The following is a 23,625-nucleotide window of genomic DNA, read 5'->3' as shown; positions in this document are numbered from 1 at the left end:
TGTCAGCAGAGCTGGGTCATGAGTTTGGTGGGACTCGCTGCATACACTGGCCACGCGTGCGGCGACTCGAGCCTGTACTTTTCGACTCGATCCAGCGCAGGAGAGTCTGGTGGGACTCGCTGCGTGCGCTGGCCACGCGTGCGGCGACTCGAGCCTGTACTTCTCCACTCAATCCAGTGCAGGATACAGGGGGGCTGTCTCGGGTCAGAGAGGGGGAGAGAGACATGGGCGCACTTTGAAGACACAGGGGATGCCCTGAAGCGCTGTGTCTGCCCCCGCCCCCCCCATAAGTTCTATGTTCATTAACCCCAACAGCTCCGAAGGCATTACAGCATGTTGCAAGATAAGATATAGTCTACTACTGCTGCAAGACGCATTGAACACCTTCCTACAAGAATTTCAACTGTACGCCCTGACAGGACAGTGGGATGATGCACTCGCAAAGAGCCTGACTGCGTTAGAGTGGGTATTTTTGCCACATACCCTTTCAAAACCAGTAACTATGATGATTGAAATGTTACCACGATTGTTTTTCCAGGGTCGCTTGTGCTGTCAGCAACCACAATGTATTTGAAATATTACAAAAGGATTTCTCGTGGGTAAATCCAAAGAAATTGGCTTTCTGGGCTAAATTTAGGAATCTGGGTATTTATTGCCTTAGCAGGGTTCTTTTTGATTCTGTTTTTAATCGTGTTTAGTATATAACCTGCTAAGAGCGTCACAATGACTAGAAGCACAAGTCATGGCGACCTTGTTAATAAATGGTCTGGTGTTAAACAAAAAAGGTGGAGATGTGGCAGATCTACGAGCAGAGGCCTGCGTACGGCCAAAGACACAGTGAGCAGAGCACACAGTAACCACAGAGCCAAGAGAACAGTTCATACCTTCACTCCATCCTGTGACGACCATATAACAGTTTCGAATCTCGGACAAAGAATAGGGCTAAGTATTCTTCCTTCGCTAGGAACAGCAACGGCATTAAATATGTTGAATAAGATAGGGTGTTGGGCAAGTAAACAGATAAACCTTACAACTGAAATCATATCTAGCTTGCTTACTGATGCTGATAGCATTCGGCATGCTACGTTGCAAAATCGAGCAGCTATTGATTTTTTGCTGTTAGCTCAGGGTCATGGATGTGAAGATTTTGAAGGTATATGTTGTATGAACCTTTCCAACCACTCATCATCCATTCATAAGCAGTTACGGGAGCTGAAGGATAACATGTCCAAATTAAAAGTGGTAAAAAACGGTTTCGATGATTGGTTAAGCTCATGGGGTATAACGGGATGGTTATCAGACTTCCTAAAGCAAGGGCTCATGCTATTGTTGGTTATATTATTATTGATTATGGTAGCCTCGTGTGTTCTCCGCAAAGTGACTGACATGATAGAAAATGCCATGCATAAGGTCTGGCTGGCTCAAGAAGAAAAAGGGGGTATTGTAGGAATGTGTCTGAGAGAAAATGGCCACGTGAGCCAGCCTCCCTACTGTGAGAGATTGGATTAAGGGCAAAACAGGTGGTAGAAGATGGAATTAGTACATGGGAAAAACGGGAACTGAGAAGGTAGAAAACATGTTGTGCTAATGACTGAGCAATTGACGATGCGAATTCTTGTAACCAACCTGATCTGTGAACGAACTGCATGGACAGCGCGGGGACAGAGACTGTAAGCCAATCATATAGCTGCCGCTAGCGCGTGCTCTTATTGCCTGCCTATATCTACTCTGTGAAAACTTGAATAAAGGGAGAACGATCATACTCATATTGAGACTCCATCATTACTCCGGGTCCGACCCCCACTCCAACAAAAAGGGATGGGGTTGGTAGGAGCAAAGACCCCCCCCAGGTGCCATAATGACCCCCCCAGTAGGAAAAAGGGGGAGTCAGGGAGGATAAAGACCCCCCCGGGGCAATAACGACCCCTCCAGGGGGCAAAAGGGGCTTCAGAGGGGTAATGACCCTCCCCAGGGGAAATAATGACCCCTCAAGGGGCAAAAGGGGGGTCGGGGGGGTATAGACGCCCCCCGGGGATTAACGACCCCCCCCAGCCCCCTCCCTCCCAGGGCAGTTACCCCCCCATTTCTCCTCCCAATGACCCCCCAGTCCCCCTCGCAGCCCCCCCAGTTGCCCCATCCCAGTCCCGGCATCAAAAACCCCGAGTCCCCGGCGATGGCTCACCCAGGGGGGTGTCGGGGCACTGTCCCACCTGGCGCAGACCCGCCGTCCCCCGAGCTGTGCCCTGTCCTTTGCGGTTGGGCCGGGAGCTCCCAGTACGGCCAGTTTATCCAGTATAAATCCCCCCTGAGGTCTGGGACTGGCTTCAGTCACCACGGGGACACCGGGAGCTGGAGCTGCTTTTCAGCGTCCCCGGCCCCTCCTCACACCCACCGCTCGCCTCCGGCGGTGACAATAAATGTCCCTTTGCCTCTGCCCGCTGTCCGCGTCTCTGGGACGCCGGCTCAAAGGCTCGGCCGCGTGTGGCTCTTCACGCCGTGCCTGGGTTTGCCCCAAAAAGGGGGGTTTTGGTGGTGGTGGGGAGGCAGGGGCGAGCGGAGGGCTCTGCCGTGGGGTCGAGGGGAGCCGGGCAGCCCCCTCCCAGCCCGCCTGGTGTGAGAGGGAGAGGGACAGGGGAAGGGGGAAATGGGGTTGGCAGGGGAGAAATGTTCATGGACTGTGTCAGGAACGGTGTGGCCAGGACCGGGGCAGTGAGCGTCCCCCCGTACGCGGCACCGGTGAGGCCCCACCTCGAACAGTGTGTTCATTTTGGGGCACCTCGCTCCAAGAAGGACCTCGAGGGGCTGGAGTGTGTCCAGAGAAGGGCAACGGAGCTGGTGAGGGGTCTGGAGCGCGAGTGTGGTGAGGAGCGGCTGAGGGAGCTGGGGGTGTTCAGCCTGGAGAAGAGGAGGCTGAGGGGAGACCTTCTCGCTCTCCACAGCTCCCTGAAAGGAGGGGGTAGCCAGGGGGGGTCGGTCTCTTCTCCCAAGGAACAGGTGATGGGACAAGAGGAAACGGCCTCCAGTTGCACGAGGAGACGTTTAGGATGGATATTGGGGAAAATTTCTTCCCGGAAAGGGTTGTCAAGCATTGGAAGAGGCTGCCCAGGGCAGTGGTGGAGTGACCATCCCTGGAGGGATTTAAAAGCCGGGCAGACGCGGTGCTGAGGGACGTGGGGTAGCGGGGGTTTGGGCGGTGCTGGGGTGACGGTTGGACGCGACGATCTGAAAGGTCTTTTCCAACCTAAACGATTGTGTCATGCCGTGACCCGGGCAGGATTGTGGGTCCGGCGGCACCGGGGCCGCTCGCCGGGAGTCGCTCGTGCTCCTCGGCTGCCGACCTGCTGCCAAAAGCCGACCCGGGTGGATCTGGGGGGAATCGCCCCATTTCTGTCCCGTCCACGCAGGCTCTTCTCTCCCGTCGTCCAAACCTCGGATGGCGGCTGCCGCTCCGGTGTCCCTCCGGGGAGTTGCTCCGCGCGTCCCCTCGCCGCGCGTCCCCCCCCGCCATGGCGGCAGGCCACCCAGCTTTATTTACGTGCCATGTCCTTTCAGTCCGTCGCTTCCCCCTCCCTCGCTCTGTCCCCTCCGTCTCCGCGGCTGCTGGGGACCCGAGGACGGCCACCGCCACCTGCAGAGGGACCCGTGGGTGTCACCAGCCGAGCGCCGCGTCCCCGCTGTCCCTCCCCGGGCTGTTAACTCGCCCCCCGCTCTCTGCCCTTCCAGGTCTCCCGGAGGATGGAGCCGGCGTCGGTGAGGACCAAAGTCCCCTCCTTCCTGTCGGACCTGGGGAAGGCCACGCTGCGGGGCATCCGGAAATGTCCCCGCTGCGGCACTTACAACGGCACCCGAGGCCTCATCTGCAAGAACAAGACGTGCGGCACCGTCTTCCGCTACGGCGCCCGCAAGCAGCCCGGCGTCGACGCCGTCAAGATCGTCACCGGCTCGGACTTACAGGTTTATTCGGTGCGGCAGAGGGACCGGGGACCGGATTCCCGGTGCTTTGTGGAGCTGGGGGTCTCGGAGACGGCCATCCAGACGGTGGACGGCACCATCATCACGCAGCTCAGCTCCGGCCGCTGCTACCTGCCGGCCTGTCTGAAAGCGGCCACGCAAGGGGTGGTGGAAAACCAGTGCCAGCACGTCAAACTGGCCCTGAACTGCCAGACGGAGGCCACCCCGCTGGCCTTGAAAAGCTCGGTGCTCAACTCCATGCAGGCTTCCCCCGAAACCAAACAAACCATCTGGCAGCTGGCCACCGAGCCCACGGGGCCGCTGGTGCAGCGCGTCACCAAGACCATCCTGGTGGTGAAGTGCAAGGCCAGCCAGAAGCACAGCCTCGGCTACCTGCACGCCTCCTTCGCCCACAAGGTGAACGCCAAGACGCTGACGGACCACAGGTTCTCCTGCTCCTGCCAGGCTCCGAAGCCCGGCAAGGGCGGCCCGGCCGAGGAGGAGCCGCCGTCGCCGCGCTGCATTCACTTCTTGGCCTGCCTCTGCGCCTTCGCCAGCGACGAGAGCCTGGCGCAGGAGTTCGCCGAGTTCCTCGCCTGCGACGCCGGCGGTAGGTGGGGGAAGCGACACGCGGAGGATTTTTTTTGGGGGGGGGGCGTGGGGGGAACCATGTGTGGGGCTGATGCCGCCCACTCCCCTCCTGCTCACCTGCCTCGCTTCACCGGGGCTGCCCTCGCATGTGCTCGCCATCAGGACTTCGTTAGCTGGGGTTTAATTGCCTGCCCCCTCCCTCTGCAAGGACAGAGCTTCCTGGGGAGCGATTCCTCCTGGGCTGCAGCTCCCTCCTGCCGTGTGGGAGCGGAGCGGAGCGCTCCCTGCGCTCCCCCGGGAGCTGGGACAAAGTGGGGGGGGCGGCCAGATCCCGATGGGTGCTCGGGGTGAGTCGGGTTCCTCTCCTTGCGGGGGGAGCCGGGTGTTCTCTTCCCTTGGGCCGGAGCAGCGCTGGGGGGAGCCCAGCTCATTGTGAACCACACCACTCCCCCCCCCCCCCACCCCACGGCAGCAGCCTCTGGGGTTCAGTCCCCCGGGGGGTTGTGTGCCCCGATAGGCGCGCCTGGATAATGCCGCCTTGGTTTTAGGCACCCAAAGGTGAAAATCCACCCTGAGGAGAGTGCCCTGAGTGAATTCACCTCGATGTTCCCCCCAAGAAGCGTGTCTGGGGGGGCCGGGAGGGCTTTGGGGGCTCTCCGAGGACGTCCGGGGTGTGCTGGGAGGTCTTGGGGCCCAAACGCCGGCGTGGGGAGGGGGACACGAGACCCCCACGTCCCCCGCGGTGCTGCCGCGCATGGTTGAGGGGCTTTTAAGGCCGGAGTCTTGTTTCTCCCAGGGCTGAAAGGGCTGACGGTCCCGCAGCTGGTGGGCAGCCCCGAGTCCCCGGGGCAGGCCGGGGAGGCGGCTGCTGCCAAGGCCAAGAAGAGGAAAAAGGACGTCACGCCGGGTGAGTGTCTGCGGGACAGAGGGGGACGCGGGCCGGAGCCGTAAGCCATTGTCCAGCCGGAGGGGCAGCCCCGCCGTGACCCGCCGGGCTCGTGTCCGGTGCCGGCGGCGGCTTTCGGAGCGGCTCCGGGTGTTGGGCGCACCCCTGCCCTGAGTCCGGCGGGTCCTTTAAGGATCGTTAGCGATGTTAAGAGCTGTGGTGACAGCCGGCTCTGGGGAGAGAGGGGATTTCCCCGTCCCATCCCGCATGGGGTGCCCGGGGACCCCCGGGACTCGTGCGCCGACGCTCTTTGAACCCATCCCTCAGGGGCGCGGGCGGCCAGCCCCCTCCTGGCGCAGGACGCGGCTCACGGCAACGCCAGGAGAAGCAGCCTGAAGAAGCCGGCCGTCGCCTCCTCGCTGAAGAGACAAGGTAAGCCTCGGCCACGCGCCTCGGGACGCTCGGGGACCGGGCGGACGCTCGCGGCCCTTCGGTTTGTGCCGCCGTGACCCCCGCGGGGGGGACAGCCGAGCCCTCGCCCTCCTTCGCCGGCTCTAGGAGGTGGCAGTCGGGCTCGGGCAGCTTGGTGTTACTGGTAGCCGTGTGTCCGGCGTGGCTCCGGTTGGCCATAGACGTGGTTGTTTGTTAGAGAAGGACGATGCCGGCGTCCTCCCAGGGTGGCTCTTTGGTGGATTTTTGGGCACGGCGAGCTTAAAAAGGTTGGCTTTTGGTAGGGCCGGTGCCGCTGGGGAGGGGGCAGGTGTTGGTCGGTGTCTCCTAATGCCACGAGGTGCTTTCCCGGGCACAATGAGGAGGTGGATGGGGTCAGACACAGTTGTGAGCCGGTTTCCATTGGTTTTTTGCCGGTGTTTGCAGCGTCTCTGAATGGCCAGAGCTGCCGGGGGGGAGCTTGTTGTGGCCGGAGCCGCTGTGGTTTCTGGTGGCAAATCCCTGCTGGGAAGCACGGCCCGGCCGGGGAGGAGCCGGGAGCTGGGGTCCCCCCGGGGAGGTGGTTGCGGGCACCGGCGTCGTGCCTTGTCTCTGAGCAGGCGGCCGGGTGGTTGTGTGTGTGTTCCGACGTGATGTTCGGGGAGGGAAGGGTCAGCCCAATGCCACGGGAACCCGACAAGCGACTCGGGGCCCTTCAGAGAAAGCCGCTCTCCCGGCTGGTTGCGGTCTGGGGCTGTGCTTTAGTGCTTTTGCTCCTCCCGGCTTTAGCGTTGGCCTAGAAAGGGGTACAAACCCCTTCTCTTTCCCCGTGTTGCTCCCGCAGATGCCCACGCGCGGCCCCGGGGGGTTGCGGTGCTCTGGGCGGGGGGCGAGGAGGCGTCGGGTCCCGCTCCAGGGGCCGGGGGCTGCGGAGGCGGCTCCCGGGTGTTGCCGTACGGCGGCGCTGAGAGCAGAGGGGTGTTCGGAAGCGGATTCCAGCGGTGCCGCGTTTCCCGGCCCTGGGAGCGAGGTGCCCGGGGCAGCGGCGTCTCGTCCATCGAGCTGACGGACGGGGTCGCGTTCGGTGTCCTGCTGCCTTTCGGGGCTCGGTTTAACACAGGCAGCTGCGGCTGGCGCCGCTGGGGGAACCGGTGCGGGTAGAACGGGGAATACTGGACCGCAGCTGGCCACGGCAGCGGCCATTCCGGTCGAGCTGCAAGCCCCTCGGCGCACGCCACGAGCGTACCGGGGTCCGGGAGAGAGAAGGCTGCTGGTTTAGGCATCTGGCTCTTCCCTGGAATTCTAGGGCATCCGGGCTCGTCGGGCTAGGAAAGGCTTAATGAAAGCGGCTGGGTTGGATTACGAAGATGCAGGTTGTTATCCCGTGGGTCTGAGCAGAACCCGAGAGGCTTTGACTCGTGTTTAAGGCTTGAAGGCCTTGGGTTTGGGTTATCCCTAAGTGCCTCGATGGGGGTGAGGATTATGGGGGAGCGGGGTAACAGGGAGGCGAGTGGCTGGCTGTCGTTATTTCTGAGTTGTTTCTCCTGCCCGTCGGGTTGGTGCTTCACTTGGGTGCAGATTCTAATTCTGATTGTGATTTTTCCTGCCCTTTCTCTCTTGCAGGCTGTAACCAGCTGCTGGACGAGGCGCAGGTGACCCTCTCCTTCCAGGACTGGCCGGCGTCACCCAATGCATCCATCAAACCATGCGTGGACAGTTTGAGGGTAAGGCTGGGGGGAGCCTCTCTGCACCTCTCCCCTCCCCTCCCCTCCGTGCACTGTCATCATCTCAGTCGCTCAGCTCTTGGCAGCGTTAAATAACTGTTAACAGGGAGAGAAGTGTTTTTGCCCAGTTTGGAGCAACTATTTTGCCCTGGGATTTATTTCTGGACTCAGTGCTCAGCAGCAGCCAGGCATGGGAGAAATTCCCCGAGAGGGGGTTGATGCTCGAATTTGAGCTCGGGGAGGCAAAGGCGGGTGAGCTGCCCGACTCAGAAGGGCTGGGGGGGGACGCTTTGCGAAGGCAGGGCCCCAGCGTTCCCTGGGCGCGTACGGCCCTGGGCGATGGCTCGTGGCCGCGATACCTGTCGCCTGCCCCACTCCGCTTCTGAGCCGGCCGAGGGGCACGGCTCCGGCCCGGCCTCCAGCCGAGAGGCGGCAGCTTGTGTTGGGGCTGTGAAAATCCTTACTGGGGATGGACTTTGTGTGTCTCTGGGCTGCTGGGAGAGCTGGGCAGCTGCTCCCCTGAAGAGAGGGACCCCAAAACGGTGCCGGAGGGGAAGCAGCTCTTTGCAAGCAGCATAAGCGTGTTGCAAGTTTGTCACCTAAGACAGAGACACCCATCCTGCCGCCCACGATCCCCCCCGCGCCGTGTTCCGTGCGGGGAGCAGGCGAGCACACTGCCGGCAGCGTCGGCCACGAGCTGCTCTCGGCTCTGCTCAGTTCATGGTTGGAGTCAATGATCTTCAGCGTTTTTTCCAACCTGAATGATTCTGTGGCTCTTAAAGACCATGATATTGTCCCCACGCAGCAGCAGCAATGAGTGACCATGAGGCTGAAGGGGGGCAGCCCCCCCGGGCCGTGCACTCACAGACTCCCAGAGTGGCCGGGGTGGGAAGGGACCTCTGGAGATCACCCCGTCCAACCCCCGGCCAGAGCAGGGTCACCCAGAGCAGGTGGCACAGGGACGCCTCCAGGCGGGGTTGGGATGTCTCCAGAGACGGAGACTCCCCCACCTCTCTGGGCAGCCTGGGCCAGGGCTCTGCCACCCTCACAGCAAAGAAGTTCCTCCTCGTCTTGAGATGGAACTTCCCACGGTCAAGTTTGTGCCCGTTACCCCTCGTCCTGTCCCCGGGCACCACTGAGAAGAGCCTGTCCCCGTCCTCCTGACACCCCCCTTGAAGCATTTATCAGCATTGATAAGATCCCCCCTCAGTCGTCTTTTTTCCAGACTGAAGAGCCCCAAATCCCTCAGCCTTTCCCCATCAGAGAGATGTTCCCGTCCCCTCATCCTCTTGGTGGCCCTTTGCTGTCCCCTCTCCAGCAGTTCCCTGTCCTGCTGGAACCGGGGAGCCCAGAACTGGACCCTGCCCAGGGTGAGACAGGGCCATACTGGGACACGTCCAGTTCAGGGCTGCAGAGGCACTGGAGGGACTGGGGGGGAGCAGAGAGCCAGGGCTGGCGTTGCTTCGAAGGACAATGGAGTGGCTCCAGTTCCAAGGGAGCCCTGAGGCTGGAGGCCCAACTCCCTGCCCCTCGCCGGGGGGGGGCCGCCCTCTCTGGGGGCAGGGAGCCACGGCACCAGGGCCACAAGCCAGGACCAGAGGCACCAGACTCCGACTTCGAGAAAATACTTTACTGTAAAGGTGATAAAGCGTGCTCCGGCTGGAGCGGCGGAGACACTCACCCCTTGAGCAGGGCAGGGGTGGGCTCGGACACCACCCCCCCAGCCCCCCACCTCACCCCCCCATCTTCTCCTTCCTGCCCCCCACCTCACCCCCCCCCCCATCTTCTCCCTCCTGCTCCCCAGGGAAGCCGGAGCTGCTGCTGTTCCGCATCCCTCAGGCTTTCTTCCAGGCGCTGCAGCAGCGGATGTCCGGGGGGAGCGCAAAGAAGATGCTGCCCAACTCCACCAGGGGTGAGACACCGACACGCTCCGCACCTGAGAAACCCCTTCGCCCCCAGGTCCAGGAGGAAGAGCCCAGCAGCACCTAGAAAAAGCTCCCTCCCTCCCTCCCGCTGCTTTCTAGCGGCTTTTCCCCTTGCTGCAGCCCAGAGGGAAATAGCACCCAGAGGTAAGTGGGATGCACAGCCCCCCCCCGCCAGCTCCTGCCTGCCCCCAGCCCCACGCCCGACTCGGGGCACCCCCTCTCAGCACTCGGCAGGGCCCAAACCCGGCCCCCGCCGGGGCTGCACGAATAAACCCAGCCAGGCTCAGAGCCAAAGGACTTTATTCCTTGTTGTGTCATCCCCCCCCCGCCCCCCGGCTCCGATGGAAAGGCTTCCCCCCCACCAGGGGAAGGTCACGGCCCCCCGTGCGGGCGAGCGTCCTCGCTGCTTTACCTTCTCTCTCCCCCCACCCGGGTGTAAATCCTACCTGGGGGTGTAAATCCAGACTCACCCACCCCCTCGGGGCTCCGGGCGCAGTTAAATCCATCCTGTCGGCGCTGCGGGAGCACGAGTCGTCCTCTCTGCAGCGGCGAGGCCTGGGGACCCCCGGCACCAGCCCCCCCCATGCCCCCCCCCCGCAGCATGAGCCAAAGCCGCTCTCCCGAGGCCGGCACCAGTCAGGATCCCGTTTATTCGCTGTTACTCCAGAGCCGAGTCCCAGGGAGAAGCAGCCGGCCAAGGGCAGAGCCCGATCCTCAGCAGTTGCCCCCCCCCAGCCCGGGCCCACAGCCACAGAGTGGAGCAAGAGGAAAAGTGGGAGAAGAAAAGGAAGGAAGAGGCACAGAGTGACCCTTCCCACCCCCCCCAGCTTTCGTCCCCCGGGACGCCCTCCCCCTGGGCACCTTCTCCGAGGACAGTGGCACATCACCAACGTCCTGCCGGTAAGGGGGGGGGAAAGGGCAGCCCCCCAGCCGCCCCCTAACCTCCCCCCCCCCACCTGCCTGCCCCCACACTTACCCTCAGCTGCCGCTGGAGATGCCCCGGGATGGCTCCTGCGAGCTCTTCAGGTGCCCCGAGGTGGAGGTGGAGAGCATCGTGGAGACCTGCAGCCCCCTGGAGCAGCTCAAAACCTTCCTCTGAGTGGGTAACAGGGGGGGGTGCAAGCCGGGACACCCCCCCCACCCAGCCGGGCCACCCCAGCCAGGACCTCCAGGGGCCAGGAGTCCCCCCCGGCAGCTTCTTCCCCCCAGAGTGGGAGCAGCAGCAGCCCCCCCCCAGGAGCCCGGAGCGAGACCCCTGCGGGAGCTGCAGACCACGGTGTGGGGGGGCCCCCCAGGACCTTCCCCCGCAAGGGCTTCTTCTTCTAAGGGCTGCCTCCTGCCAGCCTGCCTGCCCTGGGGGCCCCCTCCCAGGAATTCTTCCAAGTGCTGCGTTCTTCCAGCTATGAGGCCGCTCCCCGCAACCAGGGACCACTCCCCAGGGACCCCCCCCCAGGGCTAAGGGGCCCCCCCCCTCCAGACCCCCACCCAGGGGGGCCCCGAAGCCCAAAGGGGCCCCCCCTTCCTCACCCCCCCCACCCAGGGGAGGGTCCCACCCCAGGGGGGGTCCCTCCCACCCCAGGGGGGTCCCACCCCCCATGTCCCCAGCTGCCACAGCTCGGTGTCTGTGCCCACCCCCCCACCCAAAAAAAAAAATCTCAAACACCTGAGATAGCCTCTCCCACACAAAACAGCCCCCTGCCACCAGAGCCAAGGCAAAAAACCCCCCCACCCACCCCCCAACACTCACCTCCAGTTGCTGCTGCTCCTCCAGGCGCCTGCAAAACAAACACCCCCACAGACGGGGAGCCCCTCTACCAACCCCCCCCCCCCCAAAAAACAACCCCAAACACTCACCACAAGCTTCCAGCTGCTGCCACACGGACACAGCCCCCCAAAGTCACCTGAAACACAAACCAAACACCACTTAAACACAACACCCTCACAGAGGGGCAACCCCTCCACCACCCCCCCCCCAAAAAAACCCAAACCCGAACACTCACCGCACCAGTAACCTCCACCAGGCACCTGCCAAACAAACACCAGGGACCCACCAACAACCACACTGGGGGGGGGCACTTGGGCCTTGAGGCACCCACCCCCACCCCGGGGGGGTCCAAGGGAAACGCCTTGCAGAGCTGACCCTCAATAAGTCCCTTCATTAACTATAACTTAAAAAAAAAAAAAAAAACAGGATTGAGACACACACCAGGGGGGCAACCGCTATGAGGAGTGCGACACAGGGGGAAGGGCTCAGGGCTCCGGCACCAGGAGGGTCTCATCCCCCCCACTAACGCCTCACACTCACCCATTTCCCTGGAAGGGGCCCTTCCTGCCAGGAAATAATCCTGGGGGGGCTGCAAAACACCCAGAGCTGGCTGCAAACCGAACCCTGGCACCGCCTCAGGCCCCGGCAGCCCCTAAAAAAAACAACACAAAACCAAACCACTTTCCCCAGCACAACTTCCCGGGAAATAAGAGAGCCCCGGAATAACCCGGCCCCTCTCTGCATGTCTGTGTGCCCCCCGACGCAGAGGGGGCCCACCCCCTTCATCATCCAGTGGATCCCCGACATCCTGCGCCTCAAATTCCAGTACGGCGCCCGCCAGCCCCCCCCCGAGCTCGCCCTGCTGCCCACCATCACCATCCCCTGACTCACACACACTTTCCTGGGGGGGGCCAGCACTCTTCCCCACGCACCTGCGGGGACAATGGCACCGCTGCTGCTCCGGCACAAACACCTGGAAAATAAAATACACAAAATAATCCCCCCCCCACCACCACTGGGTGCCTGGAGCCTCCCTGCACCCAGCGCTGGGGGGGTTCCGGAAACACTGGGACTCCCACCGAGGGTACTCCCCACAGCCCTGGGCTCAAAGGAGGGGGGGGTCTTCACCCAGCCAGGGTTGGAGGGGCCAAGGGGCGACTCGGGGTGCAGCACCCAGCGCCCCCCCCACCCAAAACTGGGTCTGGGCAGGTCCCGACCCAAGGCTCGGCTCCATCCCGGGGGCTGCTCTGAGGCCTGGCGGGGAAAAAAAGAAAAGAGATGAGAGAACACAGCAAGCCCCCCCCCCGCCGAGCACAGCCCCGGGGGGGAGCAGCCATACCCCCCCCACCCCCCGTCTCACCCCGCTCCATCACTGCATCCGCCAGCAGAGCCCCCGCCACCGACCTTCCAGCCGGGAATAAAGACACTGGGGGGGGGGGAGGCGGGGGGGACCCAATTCGGGCCCCCCCCCAACTCCAGGCACAGCCCCATCGGCACGGGACAAGGGAAGGGCCCCCCCCTCCGGCCCCCCCGGCCATTCCTTACCTTGGGGGGGCTCCCTCCTGCAGGCGCCCACCCGGCACTCCCAGTCCACACCAGAACCGGGGCGGGGGGGGCCAGTAGCTCCCAGTAGGCACCAACACGCTCCCAGTGGCTCCTAACAGCCCCCCCCCCGCTGCTCCCAGTAAGCGGCTCCAAGCTCCCAGTTACTCCCAGTCGGCACCAGCAGGCCCCCCGCAGCTCCCAGCACGCACCGGCGAGCCCCCCCCCCCCCCCCCCGCTCCCAGTAAACCCCCAGCGGCTCCCAGTCGACTCTCCGCAGGCAGCACTTGGCCCCCCCGCGGCTCCCAGTAGGCAGCAGGAGGCTCCCAGTGACTCCCAGTAGGCACCAGCAGGCTCCCAGCAGCCCCCGACAGGCAGCGGCGAGCCCCCCCGCTGCTCCCAGGAGGCAGCGACAAGCTCCCAGTTACTCCCAGTTGACACCAGCAAGCCCCCAGCAGCGCCTAGCGGGCAACCCTTAGCCCCCCAGTAGCCACCAGAGAGCCCCCCCGCCGCTCCCAGTAAGCGCCAGCCGGCTCCCAGTCGCCACCCGAGACCTCCCAGCAGCCCCCAGTGGTTCCCAGCAGCCCCCCCGGCGGTTTAAGAGGCCGCGGGGGGGGGGCCGTGCCCAGCCCCGCGATGGGGCACAGCTGTGCCCGGGGGGGGGGAGTCCCGCCCCCCCCAGCTGGGGGCCGTTGGGTCCCGATTGCGCCGGCCCCGCCCCCGGGGGGGGGTGTCACCCTTCGTGCCCCCCCCGGCACCATCTGTGGGGGGGGGGTCACTCCTTGTCTCCCCCCTCCCCGCACCCTCCGGGGGGGTCATTCCTTGTGCGCGTGTCCCCCGGCACCCTCCGGGGGGGTCACCCCTTGTCCCCCCCCCCCCAGCCCCGCTCCCCGGCACCCTCCGGGGGGGGGGGGGGGTGTGTGTGACAGCCTTTGTGCCGCCCCCCCCGCCCCGCCCCACGGAGGGGCCGTTGCCAGCCCCGGGGGGCGGGGGCGGCAGGAACCGGGGCCCCCGAATTGCCGGGGGCTGGGGGGGGGGGGGATGCGGGATGGGGGGTGCGGTAGCCCCGGGGGGGGGGGATTCGGGGGGGGGGGGTGGGGGGCGACCCCCGGCACAGCCCGTCTGTGTCCCCGTGTCGTGTCCCCCCCCAGTGACACCCGCCCCCCCCGCGCACACGGCAGCAGCGGGCACGGAGGTGGGGGGGGGGGGACACACATGTCGGGGACATCGCGCAGGTCGGCCGTGTACCCCCCAGTGCTCCCAGTAACACCCAGTGCCCCTGTGACCCCGTTTCCCCAGTGCCCCCCAGTGCGCCCAGTAACACCCAGTGCCCCCATTGCCTCGTGACCCCGTTTCCCCATTGTCCCCCAGTATCGCCGAGCGCCCCCAGTGCCCCTGTGACCCCGTTTCCCCAGTTCCCCCCAGTATCCCTCCAACAGCCCCAGTATCGCCCGGGGCTCCCGGTACCCCCAGTTTCCCCATTATCCCTCAGTAACCCCCAGTAACCCCAGCACCCCCAGGGCTCCCAGTACCCCCCATTACTCCCAGTATCCCCAGTAACCCCCAATTACCCCCAGCACCCCTGGCACCCACAGTAGCCCCCAGCACCCCCTCAGTGCTCCCAGTATCCCCCGGTGCTCCCGGTGCCCCCGACGACCCCCAGTACACCCAGTACCCGTAGTATCCCTCCCCAGCACCCCCAGTATCCCCCCAGTCCTCCCAATATCCCTCCCAATTAACCCCAGGATCCCTCCCCAATACCCCCAGTACCTCTCCCAGTATCCTCCAGCACCCCCAGTATCCCCCACTGGTACCTCTGTATCCTTCCCAGTACCCTCAATGGCCCCCCATTACCCCCAGTATCCTCCCCAGTTCCCCCATTATCCCCAGTATCCCCCCGTACCCCCAGTGTTCCCAGTATCTCCCCCATACCCTCATCGCCCCCAGTATCCCCCCAGTACCCCCAATTAACCCCCATACCCCCCAGTACCCCCACTACCCCCAGTATCCCCAGTATGTCCCCAGTACCCCCAGTACCCCCCATGTGCCCAATGAGCCCCGGTACCCCCCAGTACCCCCAGCATCCCCCCTGTGCCCACAGTACCCCCAGTATCCCCCAGTATCTCTCCCAGTACCCCTTATGTGTCTTATGGGGGACACCAGCTATGGGGGGGATACCGGGTCTGCACCCAGGCACTCTGGGGGTGCCTATGGGGGCTGTAGGACTATGGGGGCTCTTCCAGTGCCTATGGGGGCTATAGGGGCCCTGCTGGTGCCTATGGGGCAATAGGGGCTAGAAAGGCTTGTCCAGTGCCTATGGGGTCCATAGGGGCTCTCCCAATGCCTGTGGGGTCTATAGGGCTCTGCTGGGGCCTATGGGGCAATAGGGGCTACAGGGGCTCTTCCCGTGCCTATGGGGTCTCCCATATAGAACTTCCAGTGCCTATGGGGGCTATAGGGCTCTGCTGGTGCCAATGGGGCTATAGGGGCCCTGCTGATGCCTATGGGATCTATAGGGCTCTGCTGGGGCCTATGGGGTCTACAGGGCCCTACTGGTGCCAATGGGGCAATAGGGGCTATAAAGACATGTCCAGTGCCTACGGGGTCTATAGGGGCTCTTCCAATGCTTATGGGGCCTATAGGATCTCCATTGGTGCCAGTGGGGCTATAGGGACCCTGCTGGTGCCTATGGGGGCAATAGAGGCTCTCACAATGCCTATGGGGGCTACAGGGCTCTGCTGGTGCCTATGGGGGCTTTGGGGGCCCTCCTGGTGCCTTTGGGGGCTATAGGGGCTCTTCCAGTGCCTATGGGGGCTACAGGGGGCTATGGGGCCTCTTCTGTGTCCGTATAGAACCCCCTGGTGCCTATGGGGATATATGGGGCTCTGCTATAGGAGCCTGCGCAGCACTCTAGGTGCCCATAGGGGTGCCTATGGGGGGCTATAGGTGCCCGTGGGGTGCTACAGGGGCTCGTCTCCCGGCAGGAACCGCGTCCCGGTGAGCGCCGTCGTCTTCCAGGTGTCTGTGGGCTGCTGCCTCGGCTGCTGCCCCGGGATGGCCCACGGCTTCGGCTTCGTGCCCGTCCGGTGGGGCCGGAGCCTGACCCCCTTCCCGGACGCCTGGGACCCCCTGGAGCCTGGGGCCCCTCCTGACCCCTTCCCAGACCCCTGGGTCCCCTTCCCAGACACCAAGGTCCCTCCTGACCCCATTCCCGGACACCGGGTCCCCTCCTGACCCCATTCCCGGACTCCTGGGCCCCCTCCCGACCCCCTTCTGAGCCACCAGATCCCATCCTGACCCCCTTCCCGGACACCAGGTCCCCTCCTGACCCATTCCCAGATGCCTGGATCCCCTCCTGACCCCATTCCCGGACACTGTGTCCCCTCCTGACCCCATTCCCAGATGCCTGGGCCCCGCCCTGGACTCCTGGGTCCCCTCCTGACCCCATTCCTGGACACCGGGTGCCCTTCCTGGACACCAAATCCCCTCCTGATCCCATTCCCAGGCACCCGGGTCCTTTCCTGAGCCCATTCCCGGACACTGTGTCCCCTCTTGACCCATTCCCGGAAACCTGGGTCCCCTTCGCAGACTCCTGGGTCCCCTTCGGATCCCGTTCTGAGCCACCAGGTCCCATCCTGATCCCCTTCCCGGACACCAGGTCCCCTCCTGACACCATTCCCGGACACCGGATCCTCTTCCCGGAGACCAAATCCCCTCCTGACCCCCTCCCTCTACACCAGGCCCCCTCCTGACCCCATCCCTTTACACCTGGATCCCCTTCCTGGACACCAGGCCCCCTCCTGACCCCATTCCCAGACACCTGCGTCCCCTCCTGACCCCATTCCCGAACACCAGGTCCCCTCCTGATCCCTTTCCCAGAGGTCTGGGTCCCCTTCTCGGATGTCCGGGGCCCCCCCTGGAGTCCTGGGTCCCCTCCTGACCCCATTCCCGGACACCCGAGTCCCCTCCTGACTCCATTCCCGGACACCTGGGTCCCCTTCCCAGGCTCCTGGGCCCCCTCCCGACCCCCTTCCGAGCCACCAGATCCCCTCCTGACCCCCTTCCCGGACACTGAATCCCTCCTGACCCCCTTCCCGGACACCTGGGTCCCCTCCTCACCCCATTCCCAGAGGTCGGGGTCCCCTTCCCAGATGTCTGGGCCCCCCCCGGACTCCCGGGTCCCCTCCTGACCCCATTCCCGGACACCTGGCTCCCCTGACCGTGTCCCCCCCCCTCCCCACCCCCAGGTTCCAGTGTTGGTTGGTGCCGATGCCCTTCGGCCTCCTCATCCTCATCTACGACGAGATTCCCACATTGGGAGCGCGGAGACACCTGGGAAGTGAGTGGCCGAGCCCGGACACCTGGGGCTCCCCCCCAGGACGCCTGGGTGCCCCCCCCTCCAGACACCAGGGTCCAATAAAAGACTCCGGGTCTCTTTCCAATTCATTAAAAGTGCTGTTAATTTGGGGGGGGGGGGCACAGACCGGGGGGGATTCGGTCTTCCCAGGTGCGGTCTTCTTTCTTGGGAAGGATCTTCCCAGATTCCCAGGGTGTCAGGACCCTCCCCCGGGGAATAACGACATCCCCCCACTCCGGGGGGCAATAATGTCCCCCCCCAGGGGCAAAAGGGGGGGTCAGGGGAGATAAGGACCCCCCCCAGGGAATAAGGACCACCCGGGGGGCAATAACAGCCACCTGGGGGGTAATAATGACCCCCCCAGAGGGCAAAAGGGGGGGTAAGGACCCCCTCAGGGGCAATAATGACCCCCCCCAGGGAACAAAAGGGGGCGCCAGGGTGGGTAAGGAACCCCCCCCCGGGGCATAACGACCCCCCCAGGGGGCAACAACAGCCACCCGGGGGCACTAACGACCTCACCAGGGGAAAAAGGGATGGGGTTGGTAGGAGCAGAGACCCCCCCCAGGTGCCATAACGACCCCCCCCCGTAGGAAAAAGGGGGAGTCAGGGAGGATAAAGACCCCCCCGGGGCAATAACGACCCCTCCAGGGGGCAAAAGGGGCTTCAGAGGGGTAATGACCCTCCCCAGGGGAGATAACGACCCCTCAAAGGGGCAAAAGGGGGGTCGGGGGGGTACAGACGCCCCCCGGGGATTAACGACCCCCCCAGTCCCCCCCTTCCCAGGGCAGTTACCCCCCCATTTCTCCTCCCAATGACCCCCCAGTCCCCCTCGCAGCCCCCCCAGTTGCCCCATCCCAGCCCCGGCATCAAAAACCCCGAATACCCGGGATGGTTCCCATGGCGAAGGCGCTGCGGGGGGACACCCCGGGCTCGTTCTCACCCCCCCCCCGGGTGAAGTGCTCCCGCTGCCAGGAGAGCCGGCGCCCCACGGATGGCGCCGCGGCGGCAGCGGTTCCCCCGGGGGGTGAGAACGAGCCCGGGGTGTCCCTCCTGGCGCCTTCACCGGGGGGGCCAGCCCCGGGCATTTGGGATTTTTGGCCACCGTTGCAGGGTCTTGGGCCGGGGTCGGGGTCGCGGTGGCCAGGAAAGCCGGCGGCCCACGACCGGCGCGGTGGTGGCAGCAGTTCCCCGGGGGGGTGAGAACAGGCCCGGGGTGTCTCCCCCTGAAGGCTTTGCCGGGGGCACCAGCCCCGGACATTTGGCATCTTCGGACGCCGGTGTGGCAACGGGGCACTGGGCCGGGGCCGGTGTGGCCAGCAAAGCCCGGTGTCCTGGGGCTGGGGCGGGGGCGGGAGTGGTTCCCCCGAGGGGTGACACGTACCCCTGTCCCCACAGTGCCCGTGTGCCCCATCCCCGCGGTGTCCCTCTGCCCCACGTGTCCCCGTGCCCCACGTGTCCCCGTCCTCGTGATGCCCATCGTCGTGTCCCCGTGGTGTCCTCCTGCCCCGTGCGGCCATGTCCCCACGGTGGCTCTGTGCCCCACGTACCCCTGTCCCCGCGATGCCCACGGGCCCCTGCGAGGGAGGGACCGTCAATTCCCTGCCGAGGGGCAGGAGCCCTCCAAGCCTTCGACGGAACGCCTCGAACGCTGGCGAGGAAAGAAATACCGCAGGCCTGGCCTTCAGAGAACGGATAAGGCTTCACGCTTCTGGCGCCGGAAAGTGCGGGAGAACTGTCGTGTGAAGCCAGGATGGTTCTGCCACTCGCGTGGTGAGCTTGCTCGTTCTCGGTTCTCCAGGCCGTCGCGTCCCGCGAGCGACCTTTGCTTCATTCTCCGCGCAACGCACGTGAAAGCGCCCACCCCTGCACGCGCTAATGAAGGTTACGGAGAACACGCTAAACACGGGTGACGACGGCACGCGTCTCGCCACCCGAATCGCGCTACACGTCACCTGGGAGAAGGGAGAAACCTGAGCCGAGGCTGTCCTGGGCAAGGGGGGTGGGCCGTGCTGGTTCAGCAAACAGAAAAGGGGAAAAGAAGTGCCCCTGGGGGGGAACAAAGAAGAAACAATAGAAGAAGATTGTGCCTGGGAAGATTCTTCCCAAGAAAGAAGACCGTGCCTGGGAAGATTCCCTGAAGAAGACGCTGGAACCAGGACCGGTGATCTCTTTCTCTCCGGCTTTTTCTCCGCCTTTTCCTTTCTCTATCCCTCAGTTTCTCTTAGAACTGTTCAGTAACTGTTCGAGTTGGGAAGTAACGACCTTAAGTAGGACCTTAAGTCCCGCTTGCCAGCAGTTGGCCTGTCCCTGTTGTTCGGCGACACGACGCACACCTCACCACTTGCCATCGTTTGTCATACTCCCAACCAATCCTCGGGGACTCGTTAAGACCTACACTAACCATTTGGGGAAGCCGATAAACGTTTCTATATGGACCTTGAGATTTATCTCACCGTCGTCGGCGCCATTGGGAATTTGCGGATCCGAAGCCACTCACCCCCCGCCAGCTTTACTGGGAGCGGGACGTGGCATCCTAATGGCGTCACGGACGGTATTTTCTCACTGTCGGAAGGTCCTAAGGGAAACGATGTCTCAGCTCTAAGCCGGGAGAGGTTCGAGCAGGAGCAAAGGCCCGACTGCCACCCGTTGGCCGAAGGGACGCCGGTTCTCTGTCCGGCTGCTGGACGGGGAGAGGCCGGGAAGCGGCCTCTCGGCTCCAAGCCAGGGGAGGTTCGAGCAGTAGCGAGCCGCGACAGCCCGAGAAATGTCTGTGCTCGGCTGCTCCCCGATTTTGGAAAGACTGAAGGAGCAGAAGGCGTGTCCCGCTCCGCCGGGAATGGCCTGGGCCCGCGGTAGTCGGCATAACCCAGCGGCAGCGGCAGGTCGCGTCACTACCCTCGCGAAGGAGCGAAAGCTGCCGGTAGCTAAAGGAAAAGCTGCAGCGTGTGCGGTATTAGGGGCGGCGCCGACCGCAGCCCAGGAGGACGGAGGTTTGACCGGGAAAACGGGAGGAAGGAAAATAAAATCCTTGCGGGAGCAAACCGAAATCCCGCCAAGTCAATCAGCCGCGGAGCGTAACGCCACTCGGCGACCCCACGCGGCACCGTCGGGTGCCCCGGACCCAGGAAAAACTTTTAAGCTCTCAACTAAAGGGGAGCGAACGAGAAACCAGGCGCATCTCAGCCCCTTCTCGGAGAGGGAACCGGGGACTCACAAGTCTGGCAAAATCGGCCAAAAGACCTTCGCGTGTCCGACGAAGGAGTCGGAGATGAGCCGGAAAAATTTTTTCATCCTGAAAATGAGGAGGCGTCGTTGAGAGCTCTGATGGAGACCCAGGCTCCAGACCCAAACGTCTCGATGTGGCACTTCAGGGCATGCTCTGGTGGCAGAGGCTGTAGGTTGTTGGGGGGGGGGTTGTGGGTTTTTTTGTTTCTTTGTTGGGTTTTTTTGTGCGTGTGCGCGTATGGTTGGACTCGATGACCTCAAAGGTCCTTTCCAACCATGAGGATTCTATGATTCTACGATTCTAAGGTGAGGCACGGGGGTACTGGGGGCCCGGGGTATTTTTGACCACTGACGCCCCGAGAGAACCGCGGTCCTTAACCCGACGAGTGGCGTATTGGGCCGGGGGGTCGGATCCCATGGACCGAGGCGACCCCGTGCGTATGGAGACCCCGGCTAGAAACCACCGAACCGAAATTCTGCAGGAGGCTGCCTGTCTCCAGCCGGTGCGTGACAGACGTTCAGCATCTCGGCCATCGCCTCCGATGGTACCGAACGCGGCTCCCGACGGGATGACTCCCCTGATCCGAGGCTTGCCGCACTCTTTCAAACAATACGGGGTCCAACTCCGGGACCGTTTGCGGGACGTGGTAGCCCCGAGGGGAGGGAGACGGGATCGGCAGGGGAGAGCCGTGGCCTGGGCGGAAGCGGCACGGGAGGATTCTATGATTCCGTGATTCCCGTTGAGCTCACGGCGTGGCCGCACCGGGGAATTATAGGGCGAGCGGGCGGGGGATGATGACCCCGTGCTCTCGTAGGTCGGCTGCCGGCGGGGTGATCCCTTCCCTGGCTCCCGGGGGCAGGGCGCAGGGTTCTACATCAACCGCTTCGGAGAGGGGAAAGGCAGGCGCTTGCTGTCAAAGTTTCATGGAGACCGTCGGGAGCCCAAATTTCCATTCCCTTCCTTTTGAATCCGCCCGGGCTCGTCCCTTTAAAAGATCGAGTCCCGTGACGTTCACGGGGAAAGTTCCCAAAATCACGAGAGCAGCTTCGTTTCCAGGTAACCGGCGCTTAACCTGGGCCGTTGGCTGTGCCTTGGAGTTTCCAAACCCACCCGTCACCCAAATCTGGTTTTTATCAGCAGCGCCCACGCCGTGGCGCTCAGCGGCGGCCGCTCGGAGTGCCGAGAGCTGAGCGCCGGCGTCCGCTAAAAATGTGACTGGGGTTTTAAAAGGGCCGAGGGGAAAAGTAATTCACAAGTCTCCCTTCCTGACGTCCGTGAGCCTTCTCAGGTGAACGCGCCGGCCGGCCCCCGGCTCGCTTATTGGGGAACGGCGCGGCCAGTTTCCCCGATTCGAGATCAATCGGGTCCTCCTCGGGGCGGGGGTGGGGGGCAGCCGGCGTCTGAGGGACGGTTCGCACCCTCGTCCTACATTTTGTTTCTGCGTTGCGCTGAGGGATAATTTCCTTTGCTCTTTCCAGGCTCCACGGAGCTTCTCCAGGGCTGCAGAGGGTAGGCCGTCCATCACCTCCCGGGGAATTCCCTCCTTCACTCCTTCAGGCCGCGACAGGTTTCTCTTTGCCCCGAGGTTTCGTGGCGGGGGGGGGTGTGTGCGTGATCCTCCCGTTGTTCTACTCTACGCACAGCGAGTTGAGATTTCTCCGATTCCCCGATAAGGCGCGTCCCTCGGCTATACCTAATCCGTTCCTGTGCCGCTTCCGCCCAGGCCACGGCTCTCCCCTGCCGATCCCGTCTCCCACCCCTCGGGGCTACCGCGTCCCGCAAACGGTCCCGGAGTTGGATCCCGTATTGTTTGAAAGAGTGCGGCAAGCCTCGGATCAGGGGAGTCATCCCGTCGGGAGCCGCGTTCGGTACCATCGGAGGCGACGGCCGAGATGCTGAACGTCTGCCACTCGCTTCCCGGGTGTCTCCGCGCTCCCAATGTGGGAATCTCGTCGTAGATGAGGATGAGGAGGCCGAAGGGCATCGGCACCAACCAACACTGGAACCTGGGGGGTGGGGAGCGGGGGGGGACACGGTCAGGGGAGCCAGGTGTCTGGGAATGGGGTCAGGAGGGGACCCAGGCTCCAGGGGGGACCCAGACATCTGGGAAGGGGACGCAGGCTTCTGGGAATGGGACGCAGGCTTCTGGGAATGGGTCAGGACAGGACCCACGTGTCCGGGAATGGGGTCAGGAGGGGACCCAGGAGTCCGGGGGGGGCCCAGACATCCGGGAAGGGGACCCCGACCTCTGGGAATGGGGTGAGGAGGGGACCCAGGTGTCCGGGAAGGGGGTCAGGAGGGATTCAGTGTCCGGGAAGGGGGTCAGGAGGGGATCTGGTGGCTTGGAAGGGGGTCGGGAGGGGACCCAGGAGCCTGGGAAGGGGACCCAGGTGTCTGGGAATGGAGTCAGGAGGGGACCCGGGTGTGCGGGAATGGGGTCAGGAGGGGACTCAGGTGTCTGGGAATGGGTCAGGAGGGGGCCTGGTGTAGAGGGAGGGGGTCAGGAGGGGATTTGGTCTCCGGGAAGAGGATCCGGTGTCCGGGAATGGTGTCAGGAGGGGACCTGGTGTCCGGTAAGGGGATCAGGATGGGACCTGGTGGCTCAGAACGGGATCCGAAGGGGACCCAGGAGTCTGGGAAGGGGACCCAGGTGTCCGGGAATGGGTCAAGAGGGGACACAGTGTCCGGGAATGGGCTCAGGAAAGGACCCGGGTGCCTGGGAATGGGATCAGGAGGGGATTCGGTGTCCAGGAAGGGCACCCGGTGTCCAGGAATGGGGTCAGGAGGGGACCCAGGAGTCCAGGGCGGGGCCCAGACATGCGGGAAGGGGACCCAGGCATCTGGGAATGGGGTCAGGAGGGGACCCAGGTGTCCAGGAAGGGGGTCAGGATGGGATCCAGGCATCTGGGAATGGGTCAGGAGGGGACCTGGTGTCCGGGAAGGGGGTCAGGATGGGATCTGGTGGCTCAGAAGGGGGTCGGGAGGGGGCCCAGGAGTCCGGGAATGGGGTCAGGAGGGGACCCGGTGTCCGGGAATGGGGTCAGGAGGGACCTTGGTGTCTGGGAAGGGGACCCAGGGGTCTGGGAAGGGGTCAGGAGGGGCCCCAGGCTCCAGGGGGTCCCAGGCGTCCGGGAAGGGGGTCAGGCTCCGGCCGCACCGGATGGGCACGAAGCCGAAGCCGTGGGCCATCCCGGGGCAGCAGCCGAGGCAGCAGCCCACGGACACCTGG

At 63.9% G+C, this 23,625-nt stretch overlaps 1 protein-coding gene across 1 annotated transcript; it reads left to right on the top strand.

Moving 5' to 3' along the window:
* The first annotated feature begins 2,649 nt into the window (after positions 1–2,649).
* Positions 2,650–12,157, top strand: LOC128900160 (uncharacterized protein C2orf42-like). The gene is made up of 6 exons (XM_054180940.1): positions 2,650–2,835; positions 3,724–4,561; positions 5,339–5,449; positions 5,756–5,860; positions 7,481–7,581; positions 12,038–12,157. Exons 1-6 carry the CDS (start codon positions 2,665–2,667, stop codon positions 12,155–12,157), a joined length of 1,446 nt encoding a protein of 481 aa, XP_054036915.1. The 5' UTR covers positions 2,650–2,664.
* The last annotated feature ends 11,468 nt before the right edge of the window (positions 12,158–23,625 follow it).

This window comes from Rissa tridactyla, chromosome 20 (assembly GCF_028500815.1).
Source record: "Rissa tridactyla isolate bRisTri1 chromosome 20, bRisTri1.patW.cur.20221130, whole genome shotgun sequence".
NCBI classification, from domain to species: Eukaryota; Metazoa; Chordata; class Aves; order Charadriiformes; family Laridae; genus Rissa; species Rissa tridactyla.
Note: the sequence above shows the minus strand (reverse complement) of the source record. Positions and strands in the feature narration are given on the sequence as shown.